Source organism: Cyprinus carpio, chromosome A9 (genome assembly GCF_018340385.1).
Source record: "Cyprinus carpio isolate SPL01 chromosome A9, ASM1834038v1, whole genome shotgun sequence".
Classification (NCBI taxonomy): Eukaryota; Metazoa; Chordata; class Actinopteri; order Cypriniformes; family Cyprinidae; genus Cyprinus; species Cyprinus carpio.
Genome location: NC_056580.1, coordinates 3194459 through 3208415, shown reverse-complemented (window position 1 = coordinate 3208415; position 13957 = coordinate 3194459). Strand labels below are relative to the sequence as shown.

At 36.5% G+C, this 13957-nt stretch overlaps 1 protein-coding gene across 1 annotated transcript in view; it reads left to right on the top strand.

Annotated features, from left to right (window-relative positions):
* LOC109054762 (dual 3',5'-cyclic-AMP and -GMP phosphodiesterase 11A) overlaps positions 1 to 13348 on the top strand; it is a 63904-nt gene extending 50556 nt beyond the window's left edge. Inside the window, exons 11-21 of the mRNA XM_042763192.1 lie at positions 1881 to 2027; positions 2356 to 2463; positions 3201 to 3310; positions 3436 to 3526; positions 5593 to 5693; positions 5958 to 6035; positions 6122 to 6185; positions 6520 to 6594; positions 7861 to 7944; positions 11952 to 12116; positions 12621 to 13348. Coding sequence (XP_042619126.1) covers positions 1881 to 2027; positions 2356 to 2463; positions 3201 to 3310; positions 3436 to 3526; positions 5593 to 5693; positions 5958 to 6035; positions 6122 to 6185; positions 6520 to 6594; positions 7861 to 7944; positions 11952 to 12116; positions 12621 to 12722 — 1125 coding nt within the window. The 3' untranslated portion in view covers positions 12723 to 13348. The remainder of the gene's footprint in view (positions 1 to 1880; positions 2028 to 2355; positions 2464 to 3200; positions 3311 to 3435; positions 3527 to 5592; positions 5694 to 5957; positions 6036 to 6121; positions 6186 to 6519; positions 6595 to 7860; positions 7945 to 11951; positions 12117 to 12620) is intronic.
* Positions 13349 to 13957: the final 609 nt, after the last annotated feature.

Below are 13957 nucleotides of genomic sequence, written 5' to 3'. Positions count from 1 at the left end.
CAGATAGACAGATAGACAGATAGATAGATAGATAGACAGACAGACAGACAGACAGACAGACAGATATATAGACAGACAGAAAGAAAGAAAGATAGATAGATAGATAGATAGATAGATAGATAGATAGACAGACAGACAGACAGACAGACAGACAGATATATAGACAGACAGACAGACAGACAGATAGATAGATAGATAGATAGACAGACAGACACAGACAGACAGACAGACAGACAGACAGACAGACAGACAGATATATAGACAGACAGAAAGAAAGAAAGATAGATAGATAGATAGATAGATAGATAGATAGATAGACAGACAGACAGACAGACAGACAGACAGACAGACAGATATATAGACAGACAGAGAGACAGAGAGAAAGAAAGACAGATAGATAGATAGATAGATAGATAGATAGATAGATAGATAGATAGATAGATAGATAGATAGATAGATAGATAGATAGATGAACAGATATATAGACAGACAGACAGACAGACAGATAGATATATAGATAGATAGATAGATAGATAGATAGATAGATAGATACAGGAAGGAAGGAAGGAAGATATATAGACAGACAGACAGACAGACAGACAGACAGATAGATAGATAGATAGATAGATAGATAGATAGATAGATAGATAGATAGATAGATAGATGGGACTCAAGACCAGTGAGTGTGGCGCAGGTGTCACTCATCATCATTTACTCCACTGGCCTCGCTCCGCTCTCACTGCACTCGGCCCCGCCCCACTCGTCACAAATATGAATTATATTAACAGCTATATTAAAACTATTTACATATGAGGCCTGTTACTATTGTTTCTCTATCTGCATTCTATTTTTTAAAACCCTGCTGGGCTTTTATATATATATATATATATATATATATATATATATATATATATATATATATATATATATAAATATATATTAAACTATATATATATATATATAAATATAAAAAAATATATATATATATATATATATATATATATATATATATATATATATATATATATATATATATATATAAAACAATCTCCAGTTATATAAATTTGTGTATAAATATGTTCTATCGAGAATTATTAACAATAATTACATATCTTTGATCACATACACTGGCACCTTAAAATAAACACTAAGAGGCCTTTAACCATCGGTTTCGTATTTTTATAGTGCTTTATTGTGTGTTTTGAAGCTTGGCTGTATGAATCACAGTCCATTTTTGTTGTGTGAAAGAGACCGGCTTGGACATTCTGTTAAACATTTCATTTTGTATTTGATGGATATAAAAAAAACTATGGGTTTGGAATGTATGAGGGTGAGTATAAGTGACCACATAGTTTTCATTCTTGGATTGAGCAATACATTTTTTCATTTGGATAGTCACTGTAATAAGTGAGGAAAAAGCATCCACTGCAGTGTAATATGTCATGCTGGATGGTGACAACTCCAGCATGTTTTTGTTTCTTCTTCTTCTTCTTCTTTTATTAGGTGGTAATAATAATGTTGTTAATATATATATAATTTTAGATTTTTTTTGTGGTCACAGCATAACACACAGCTCCTCCTGCCAGCAGTCCCTCATTAGATCTGTGTGTGTGTGTGTGTGTGTGAATCTATTTGTAGTGTCTCATTAGCCTGACTCTTGAGCTTCACTCAGCATTAACACATGAATTACTGAAAATCCTGACACTAGATTCATTCCATTCACAAAGTGTCTGTTTTAAAGCACTCAAGAGCAAACTATGTCCTTTCTTCCTCCTTCGTCTCTCTCTTTCTCTCTCTTTTTTGCGTGCACACACACACACACACACACACACACACACACACACATGCACACACTCTCTCTCTATTGTTCTTTTCCTCAGGCAGCAAACATCCCTCTGGTGTGTGAACTGGGCATTGATAAACTATCGTTTGATGACTTCTCTCTGGATGTGGATGCCATGGTCACTGCAGCTCTGCGGATGTTTATGGAGCTGGGAATGGTGCAGAAATTCAAAATAGACTATGAGGTTCACACACGCATTTATTTCTTAACTCCACAATATCACACACGTAAGAGTGCTGTTGTACTGAATATCAGCAAGGCTGTGATTTGACCATAAGTCGGTATTCATTTGTATTAGTAAAATAAAATAAAAGATGATATTAAGTGACAAAATGTGGCCTGTTATTTCTTATATATTTATTTACGAAAGCGATAATAGTTCCAAAGAGCCAAACATCCCAGTATGTTATGCTCTGTTTTTCAGCACTCTTGACCAATCAAATTAGAGCACAGAAACTACTGCAGCTTTTCTGACTGTATTGTACCACCACATCTCTTCTTTCTCTTTCTAGACACTTTGTCGGTGGCTGTTGACCGTGAGGAAGAACTATCGCATGGTTCTGTATCATAACTGGAGACATGCATTTAATGTTTGCCAGTGCATGTTTTCCATGCTGACGGTGAGTGACTTGATCTGTGTGTGTGTGTGTGTGTGTGTGTTTATATGAAAGAAATTAATACTTTTATTCAGCAGGGATGCATTACATTGATCAGTGGTGATAATAAAGACATTTATAATGTTACAGAAGATTTCAGTTTCAAGTAAAGCTGTTGTTTTAAACTTTTCTATTCAGAGCCCTGAAAATATATCATGGTTTTCGCAAAAATATGAAGCAGCATTACTGTTTTCAACATTGATGATAATAGTAATGTTTTTTGAGCAACAAGAATCATATTAGGCTATGCTTACACTGTAGGAAAATGTGTCCCAAAACCGATTTTATTTGCTCATATTATGCTTTTTTTTTTTTTTTTTTTTTTTTTTTCATGACATTGTGAACTACATGGAATCTGATCTTTTCGATTCTCACTTGGGCCACTTTCATATGTGGTACTAAATCCGATTCAGCTCAGTGCAACCTCAGTCTGAACAGTCATCTTGGAATTCATACGACTTTTACGTCACTCTAGATCGACATTCGTCATAATTCAGTGCTGATGGGAGGCACTCCAAAGATTTTACACACTGGTCGTTCTTTGATCACTCAGGGAATATGAGGAGAGACAGTGAGGTGCTGTTTTACGGTGTATTACAGTGACAGCTCTATAGAAGCTGAACTTACAGGATTGTACCGTAAATAAAGCTTCTACAGTATAGTCACTGTAATACACGTTTTGTTTATGTGTTTATTTGCAGACGGCTGGCTTCCAGGAGACTCTGACTGAGATGGAGATTCTGGCTCTGATAGTGGGCTGCGTCTGCCATGATCTGGACCACAGAGGAACCAACAACGCTTTCCAGGCCAAGTGAGACTCGGTCACTGCTACTCAACCACTGGTCCAATACAAGTCTGGCATCTTCATTATACATGAAGCTGAATGCTGGATTTCTTCACTTTGCACATGAACAGAATGACATTTGTCTTTCTCAGGACGGGATCAGCTCTCTCTCTTCTTTACGGGACATCCGCCACACTAGAGCACCATCACTTCAACCATGCTGTTATGATCCTGCAGAGCGAGGTGAACTTACAGGCACCATGAAATCCAAAGTTTAGCATTTTTGTGGAATGTTGTAGTGTTTATTACAAATGATTATCCGGGCACATACATACATATTTAATAATATGGACAAAATTGAGTCACGTCCAGCATATTTTTTCTCATTCAAGAAGTCGTTTTTCTCAATATATGCCACAATTGAGAAGAATAGATGGGCATAAATTCAGTTTCAAACAGTTAACAATGCATTATTTGAACTACAGCACAAAGTTACAAATACTTGAGAACTTAAGTAGAACTTAAACTATTAAAAAAATTAGTTTAGTGTAAGAGTTTGCAAACATTTCCATAACACAAATCATTTACAAGAAACATCATTGTAGAGCTTAATGTTATTAGAGTTATAATTTAGATATTTTGCAATTTACCATCAATTCTATTGTGGAACTCCAACTACAATACTGCGCAGAGTTTACAATCTATAACATTCTCGAACTTAAGCTGTCATACAAATCAGTTTAAAATAATAAAGTAGGCAAACAGTTTATTCTTGGTTTGCAAAAAAAAAAATATTATTGTAAACAACTCAAGTCAACTTAATTATAAAAATAGACTTACTTTACGGTCGTTTTCATTCTACAACACAAACCAAAATACAGTTTACAAGAAATTCAACTGTAGTAAATTCGCCGCTTGCAATCCATTCCTATTTAGAATTTAAATTACAGTAAAAACATAATGAAGTAAATACATCTTAGAAATAAAAAATAAAAATAAAGACTTAAAATAGATAGTAACTGAATGCTTGTATTGCGAAGATTTTCGGACTGTCACTTCATATAATCAGCTACGCTAAACCAGTGCCATACAAGAAATCATTTTAAGCACAGTAAATGAGATAACGAGAGAGAGAGAGAGAGAGAGGAAGAGGAAGAGGAAGAAGAAGAGAGAGAGAGAGAGAGAGAGAGAGGAGACAGAGAGAGAGAGAGAGAGAGAGGGAGAGAGAGAGAGAGAGAGGGAGGGAGAGAGAGAGAGAGAGGAGATAGGAAGAGAGAAGAGAGAGAGAAGAGGAGGAGAGAGAGAGAGAGAGAGAGAGCCCGAGAGGAGAGAGAGAGAGAGAGAGGAGAGGAGGAGAGAGAGAGAGAGAGAGGAGAGAGAGAGAGACGGAAGAGAGAACGAGAGAGAGAGAGAGAGGAGAGAGGAAGAGAGGAAGAGAGAGAGAGAGGAAGAGGAAGGGAGAGAGAGAGAGAGAGAGAGGGAGAGAGGAAGGAGAGAGAGAGAGAGAGAGAGAGAGAGGGAGAGAGGAAGAGAGAGAGAGAGAGAGAGAGAGAGAGGGGAAGAGAGAGAGAGGGAGGGGTGAATAAATTACAGATGTTGACTGAATAATTGCTTTCTACAGATACAGCGTGTTTATCTGAGTCACTGTCATTTGCATACAAATGAGCTTCGGTCATCATTAACTCAGAGAACGAACGTGTCACTGACCAGCAGACAGACAAGTATTAATTAAGTTGGTCCTTAATGAAATGGGAACAGCTGCCCTGCTCTTTAATCTGGTAGGGGCAGATATAGCCCATCCTATTTCCCATCATGCCTCGCATTTACTGAAAAACAGAAGTTTACTGAAGTAGAATCAGTTTGAATGAGCTTAAATGAGAACATGTAAATGACAAGACCTTTGCTAAAAATAATTCAGCTAAAGTGAAAATAATAAAATACTTTGTGTGTGTGTGTGTGTGTGTTTAAATATCAGGTTATTTTAATCAGGCGCTCTGATGTAAGCATGCGTGGGTGGCTTGAATTCAGTCACATGTTAAATAACGGTATATTCATACACAAACCCACTTTATATGGAAATGTATTCTGACGTAGGACTAGAGCATTTCAGAAAAGTACATGTATCTCTATGATAAAAAATAGATCAGAAAAATAGAGTCAGCTGACTTACTATATAACACCATCAGTGCAGATATATGTTCTCAAACATCTTCAAATGGACTCTTTGCAGTGCAGAACAATATTTAATGACACCAAAACGAATGAAAATATTTTTGTTTAATAACTTGCATTTTTCCTTGTCTCTCTAGGGACACAATATTTTCTCTAATCTGTCTTCCCATGAATATGGAGAACTCATGCAGCTCCTGAAACAATCCATACTGGCCACAGACCTAACACTCTACTTCCAGTAAGTACTGAAATAACGCACCAAGCACCAAAAACACAACTTTTAAACAGTAGTGTACCTTTAATAAATGCCTAAAACACTTGTGGCAATCTCTGCAGGGTGTGTTTGTTGTTGTTGATTTCGTGCAAGTGTGTGAATGTTTCCCTGCTTCACATTGCAGCAGTGATTGGTGATGTTTGTAGATGATAGGTTTTCCTGAGCCTGTACTGTCGCCATGTGGCTGCTCTGTGAACTGCACTGTGCTCATGGAGTTTTCATTCACAGGAACAGAAACTCCTTCTTTGAGCTGGTGAGTAAAGGCGAATACAACTGGAACGTGAAGGAACACAGAGACATGTGCAGGTCAGTTATGTATATGATCAAGCCCGCACAAACACACACAATATCTTCACATTTCTGATTGGAATTCATTTCTGAGCTTCTCTCAGGTCGATGTTGATGACAGCGTGTGATCTGGGTGCTGTCACGAAACCCTGGGAGATATCACGCAAGGTAGATGCCCTTACCCACAATACACCGCAGATGAGTACAGAAATTAATATCACTGACACTTGTTTTTTTCCATATTTAAAATAAAGCTGCAATAAAATAAAATATTGGATGTAAAACTTAGAAAATTAGAAATGTTTCCTTGGCAAGTTAAAGTACTAAAAAGACTAAAACTAAAACTGAAATGAAATAATTTAATGCTAAAATTACTAAAACTGAAAATGAAAACTAAAAATTCTAAAATAAATGCTGAATATGAAATACTACAATAGTACATGAACAATACATAACACTGCTGACACTGGCGTGTTACCGTGTGTCTTCTGCTTTCTAACAGGTTGCAGAGCTGGTGACTAGTGAGTTTTTCGAGCAGGGAGACAGAGAGCGATCAGAACTGAAACTGACTCCCTCGGTGAGGTTAACACTTTCAAATCACCGGCCTCTTTATAAAAGCAATGTGTGTTAAGCTGTAAAATGCTTCAATTTAGACAAAATTGTCTAGCGTCTTTACATGTTCATGACAGATTGTGATAGATCTTTACAATTTGTTTGTTACAGTATGATCCAGTTATCTTAATATTGCATGAAAGTTTGCATGCATACACACACACACTGCAACACACACACACTGCTACACACACACATCCACTTATAAAAGGGAAACAGCTAGCTCTTTTCCCAGTATACTTCCCATTGCCCTGGATTGTGAGGCAGAAGGTAACATTAGGAAGTCTCGGGATGCCACAGCTTTGAAGCTCTCTGTAGAGACGCTTGCCTCAGGTTAAAAGTCTCAGTCTTTTGCTCAGAGTGTGTGGGTGTTATCATGATATATTCAAACACGGACCCTGTATCTCTCACACTCACACAGACAGATGTACGAAGAGAAAGAAAAGAGCACAGGCATTATCAGCTACAACAGACCAGTGCATTAAATTAACTGTCTTGAAGGCAAACATTAATCACACAACCATCCATGACCATCTAATCACATCTGTAGGTGGAGATGGTCAACAATATAAAAAAAAGCTTTCATTCAAGAGGATCTGTATCTCTTTACCACAGAAAAATGTTATAGCTCAGAGGTTGTGCTTTTATGTCTCTGGATATTTATTGGTGATTAATGTATGTTTCTTTGAAGTATCAACTTCATCTCACTTTTTTGTACAGAAATAAAAATAGATAACATGAGACACGTGTTGACATACAGTAAGAATATAGTGGAAATTTCAGTTCAATTATTTCAGTGAATATATATATATATATATATATAATTGAAGATAATGCCACTGAAATGCTCATTTTCATGACTGCTTCGTAACACTTATGTACACTTTGTAATGTCAAAATATTTAAATCATTATGAATTAATAATCATTTGCCATGCATAATGAAATTAAAAAGATGAAAAATTATGTCCTACTTAAGTGGGTCAAAAACTATTTAATTTGTTAAAAGTATATTATTTCTGTATGTTCTCTTTTTAAAAGCAAGGGAAAGTGCACTTCTTTTCCCACAAAGGTCTACATTTGCTCGTCTGATCTCACTGCTGTCTGAGAAACAACTATAAAGATAATAAAGAAAAGGTTTCTTTTCATCTTCTATGGATTGGAACACCCCCAAACAGATTTGTGTTTAATACATATTCATTAGTTTGTGTGTGTGTGTGTGTTTGTAATAGGCGATATTTGACCGAAACCGCAAAGATGAGCTGCCAGGTCTACAGCTGGAGTGGATTGATGGAATCTGTGCGCCGCTGTACGAGGTAATGCTGGCGCACAATACACAATCAATACAGACAATGAAAACGGACAATATTTTCTACAAAAAAAATGATGTGTGCATAATCAAGTAAACCTAAGCCGCTTCAGTCCACTAAGAGCCATTCTTGAAATTTTACAATATAAACAAAAAAAGAGTTATTCATAAATTTACTTTATACAAATCAGTAAAGATTTCACAGAGAAAAGACACGTGAACATTATCCTTTCACTTGCTAAGAAAAGTCTGAGCTATCAATCAGAGAACAGAAGACATGAAGTAAGTAAACTGTGTACAGCAAGGCTTTGATCATGCTGAATATTTAGAGGCCTTAGAAAAGTTTGTATCAACTACTGTACGATACAGTAGGCTTTATAGGGTTAATAGAAATAGTCACAATCAATATTCACACAGTTTCATTTTTACAGTTTCCGAACATAATTAACCTCTGCCACAAGGCCAGGGTGTTGCTTTATGTGGTTGCTAAGGTGTTCTGAAATGCAGTTGCTAGGGTATTCTGGCTGGTTGCTATGCCATTGCTTTGCGACAGTAGGTGGTTGCTAGGGTGTTTTAGGGAGTCCACACCAATGTCTGTGATATTCTGCTCTCTGAATATGAGGCTGTGGATTTGATCAGATCACTGACGACAGTGTTGCTTGCATCAGCAAATTATTACATTAGCACTACTTAAATGTCTGAAGAGAGAGAAAGTGTTTTGAGAGCTTGGTTTAAAGTCACCTGAGTGTATGAATTAAACGAGAAGCCGTTATAGGCAGAGCAGATTTCTTCATAGACTTTGCCACCCTGAGTGTGTGTCTGTGGTTTTGAAGAATCCTGCCAGTCAGTCACACACTCTGCGGGAAAGCAGGAAATGTGTGGGAGTGTTTTTAACCCTCTCTCTCTCTCTCTTTGTTCCTTTCATTTTAAACTTCTTCACTATTGCTCACTTGCCAGTGTCCGGATCTATCAAGCTCAAGGCCGTAACCATGTCTTGAAAATTAGATGGGGGTGATCTTTTTAATTAAAGGAATTAAATAAAGGATTAAAAGGGATTCAAGGCAATAAAAGAATTAAGAACAATAAAAAATATCATTTCAATTCACACGTGTTCTATCTGAAAAATATTTGACAATATACACACATTCAGTCTTATTTGTATTCCTAATATGTCAAAAGCACAAAATGTTTCTTGTCCCATCATTTGGTTATGAGAATCACTTAAAGGGATACTCCACCCCAAAATGAAAATTTTGTCATTAATCACTTACCCCCATGTCGTTCCAAACCTGTAAAAGCTCCGTTCGTCTTCGGAACAAAATTTAAGATATTTTGGATGAAAACCGGGAGGCCTGTGATTGTACCATAGACTGCCAAATACAGTGTCTAGGTCCATAAAAGGTATGAAACGTGCAATTTGGGTTACATGAAGTGACGGGAACACTTTTTGTTAAGTGAAGAAAACAAAAATTACGACTTTATTCAATAATTCCTTTGTCAACGGTCTCCTCTTTGTCTCTCCATATCACCGTGTTCTGTTTGCTCTTCTGTATCAGTCGCACCACAAGGATGCACTGTTTCTACGTGTATTAAGCTTTGATTTGAAAGAAAACAGTGCATCCTTGTGGCGCGGATGATACAGAAGAGCAAACACAGCATACGGAGATATGGAGAGACACAGAGGAGACTGTTGACAAAGGAATTGTTGAATAAAGTCATTATTTTTGTTTTCTTTGCTTATAAAAAGTGTTCCCATCGCTTCATATAACCCAGATTGCACGTCTGATGGCAGATGGAGTATTCTGATGACGACTTTAATACCTTTTATGGACCCTGACACTGTTATTTATTTGGCAGTCTATGGGACAGTCACAAGCCTCCCGGTTTTCATCCAAACTATCTTAAATTGTGTTCCGAAGACGAAAAGCTTTTATGGATTTGGAATGACATGTGGGTAAGTGATTAATGACAAAATTTTCATTTTGGGGTGGAGTATCCCTTTAATTGATAGCATATTTTCAATTGAAAACTTCAAATCAGTAGTTTGCTTCACTGGATATTACTGTCATTGGCTACCATTTGTGTCATAAAACAGTTGTCAGATATTAAACGCTAAGCTACTTGCATCATACCTCATACTCTTTAGTTAACGTTAAAACTGAAGCTTTGCGTTGGAATTCACACTTGTTTTCTCTGAACAGTAAGGGCAGCCACCTTTTTGATGAACCTTTTCAATTCTTTTCACATTACTGTGCTGATAGACCACTGAGGCAGAATAGCCATAAAATGTCACTTTTAAAACTTTGCAAACAAGGGTTTGTGTAGGAAAGTCATCGTAACAACAGGTGTGTAATGAAGTGCAGCAGTGCAGCATCGAGAATATTAAATATTAGGGAAGACAGTTTGGTCATGCCTAATTATTGGGGTGGACTTGTTCCCTTCGGTATCTATGGTGGTTACAGCCTTGGTCATACAAAAGATGTTTTTGTCAATACAATGAAAGTCAAAGGGGTCCGATGTTGTTTAGACCCCAACATTCTTCCAAATATCTTCTATTTATGTATGCAGAACAAAAACAGTCATACAGGTTTGGAAAGACTTGTTTAAGCCAGTTTAAGCTGGTCTGCTGGTCTCATAGCTAATGCAGACTTATATTTTGGCTGGTTTTAGATGTGTTTTAGGCATTTTAAAGCTGGTCAGGCTGGGAGACCTTCTAAAACCATTTTTTTCATTTGTTTATTTTTTGATGAGTATATATATATATATATATATATATATATATATCTATATATATATATATATATATATATATCGCTGTGCATTGCTGTGGACCCCTGTGCTGGCGATTAATGGTCAGGTTTTCTGTGCGTAGCACCAGATAATTCATCCAAGCACTTGACTGAAGCATGAAGGGTGTATTTCCAGCACATGGCAGTTCTGTCACTGAGCGACTCAAACAAACAACAGCTCATTTATTCATGTGCAATCATTCCTCACTTTAATGCTTTAGAGTGAACTGAAAATGTGTGATGTTCCCGAACAGTGAAAAGACAAGAATCTGTTCATTTCTAGTGGATACAGTCAACTTTTCCCTTCACATTCTAGAAAAATCCTTATCCTTTATATAGTTGTAATTAGTTCCCTTGTGAAATGTAGTACCCTACACTTTTTCATATTTATTATGAAAATAAATAATATACTTTAAAAGAATATACAAACTGAATGCACAGTAATATTTCAGACACTTAATTGCATGTTAAATGAAACTGTATTGGTTAAAATTTATATAAAATGCAGTTAGCTGAACTCACTTAAGTTGAACTTAAGTACTGTACATTGTTATATGTAAATTCATAATTACTTCTATTGTCTTTGAAATCTGGTTAAAGTGAATGTACGAGAATTTATAGTCAACTAAAATATACTTGAATGTTATTTTAGTCGAAACTTGTATTGCATGTATTTGTAATGTTGAAGCTGCAATTTCGTTCATTTAAAATAGATTAACTTTACATGTAATATTGAATAACACACTACAGTTAAAATTATAATCAAGTACTTTACCTGTGCTTTAGTATGTTAGTCAGTACATCAAAATAAATGTACATCTTTAAAGCATGAAGAGAGATTTAGAAAAAAAATTAAACTGTACTTTAAACTACAAGTTTTTATTTTATATTATTACAAAGTGGAGTTTTTAAAAGTGCAAGTTAATAATGTCATGAAAGTTTATCTCTTTAAGCACACTTAAGTGGTTTTATTTCATTAATATTTTATCTGCACCTTTTTTAATTTAAGAATTGGAGTACATTATGTGTGCAACATTTTATTACAATTAAGCACACATTTTTTTTTTTACTATTGTTTGTTTATCAAAATAAATAGACAAATGAACTTTTAAAAGTTTGGAGAAAAACTTCTTACTATGTTACGTTGTTGTTAAAGGTTGCACAGTCCAACATTTTGGTGCATATTCAGTTTACATAAATCAACTCTTTCTCTCCTTCTTTTCAGACATTTGCCAAATTAAACCCCAAACTACAGCCAATGATAGACTTGATCAAGGCCAATCGCACCAAATGGGAAGAGCTACACCACAGACACCAGCGCAGCCAGGAAACCAGCAGTCCACGTAACGCAGACGCCACGACAACCAGCTGCAGCGACCCCTTCTTTTCCGTGAGCTAACTCTGGAGAAACCTGCCAGATTTCTCCACATGCTTCTCTCTGACCCTCAGCAATGCAGACGGAAGGAGTTTTGACCTCTGCTGCACGCTTCAGACCAGCAGCCATTACCTCACTAGCGCCCTCTATCGGGCATTTGCTCTCTCTGTGAGCACTTCAGGCAACCGCGACCGAGTTTGCGTTCGTCTCCACAGTGCAAAGACTGCACGTTTAGCTAGCAACGGAGAACCTTAGGGATGTGTTCATGCCCAGAAGCTAATTGGCTGAATTAGCTACTTTAGGGCTAGCATGCTAACATAAAGACTCTATTGTGCGTGTAAGCAAGGAGGATTGCTGCTTTTTGAAAGGCATCATAGCATATTTTTCCCTTTGTAGCTTTGATCTTGTTGAATGAACACATATCTTGGGCACTGGAGCTCAGTTCTGTACTGTGCGTATGTAATGTGAAGAAATGACTTATGCAGGATTTGACTCTCTGTTTTGCCTTTGTTGTTTCAGCTGATGTGTTTATACCAGGATCAGGGGTGTGTGGAGCCGTGGGGCTCTTGGCAATGCTTGCAATGCAAATCCACTCCAGCGCTGTACTCTGTGCCTTGGTGAAACCCCATGATAATGCATGCAGCCCGTCCTCGACATCACTCTACTCTCTGGTTCATACTGCATACATCAAGGATGTTCCCTCATGTCTCGGGCCTGTTTCACATCTAAGCAATGTGTTTTTATTCATTCATTCACACTTGTGTTGTTCATGACACAAACAAAGTTATTCTGAAGATTTGTACTGGGGTGCGATTCCCAAAATCATAGCCAACTATTGTTGCAAGTTCTGTCATTACCAACATAGTGCAACAGTTTGGTGTTTCCCAAATCCATTCGCAAAAAAAAGTTATCACTCCACTACCTGCTCGATGTCATTAACCAACATGGTACAAATGATGAATGTGCCTACTAGGCCGGTTCTACTGTTTTTTGTGAAACAGTTGTGAATAATTAGTTTGTCCTACAATGCTCTCTGTGGTAGTTAAGCAGTGAGTTATATTAAACACACCACAGGTCTAATGCTACTAGCTTCAGAAGGACTCTAAAAGACTTGTGCGAAGCCATACAGTAGCTTTCTTTAGGAAACAAACTGAATGACTGAATCTATGTAGTTTACTGCAATAGTTTTTAGGCTACATGTAGATTTCATTACTTATTAATTACTTTTTGATTAATAAGTAATTATATATATATATATATATATATATATATATATATATATATATATATATATATATTATATATATATATATATATATATATATATATTGATATAAATGTGATGGCTCTCCTCGTGTAAATTATATTTCGTAATGATAAAGTTTGTAATAATTCTGACTGGCTGACTCCTGATAACCATTTCATAAATTATTAAAGGAAATACTTGATGTAGTAACCCAGAAATTCAGAGTTGTAGCTTTGTAACATTTATAAAAAATAATAAATAAATTAATAAATTAAGGCTGGAGTGAAACAGGCCTTACGTTCCCTGCTTGTTTTGACCACATGAAGCAGCTCTGACCTGGGCTTCACCCGAAATCACATAATTCACCACCAGATAGTAAGAGTCTGTGTGTACTGGATTACCTCAAACCCAACATCACTCATTCCAGACCCACACAGAACCTGCAGAACTCACACCCGCCTTCTGTCCCCTTGCATGTTTGATTATTAATTATTTTGGCTAATTTGATCATGTTCTCAGACACTACAGAAGTGCATTACTCTCTTCCACAGATTATTCTATAAAACAAGTGTAGAAAATGTCTGCATGTTCCATTTGGGCCTATTTCTAT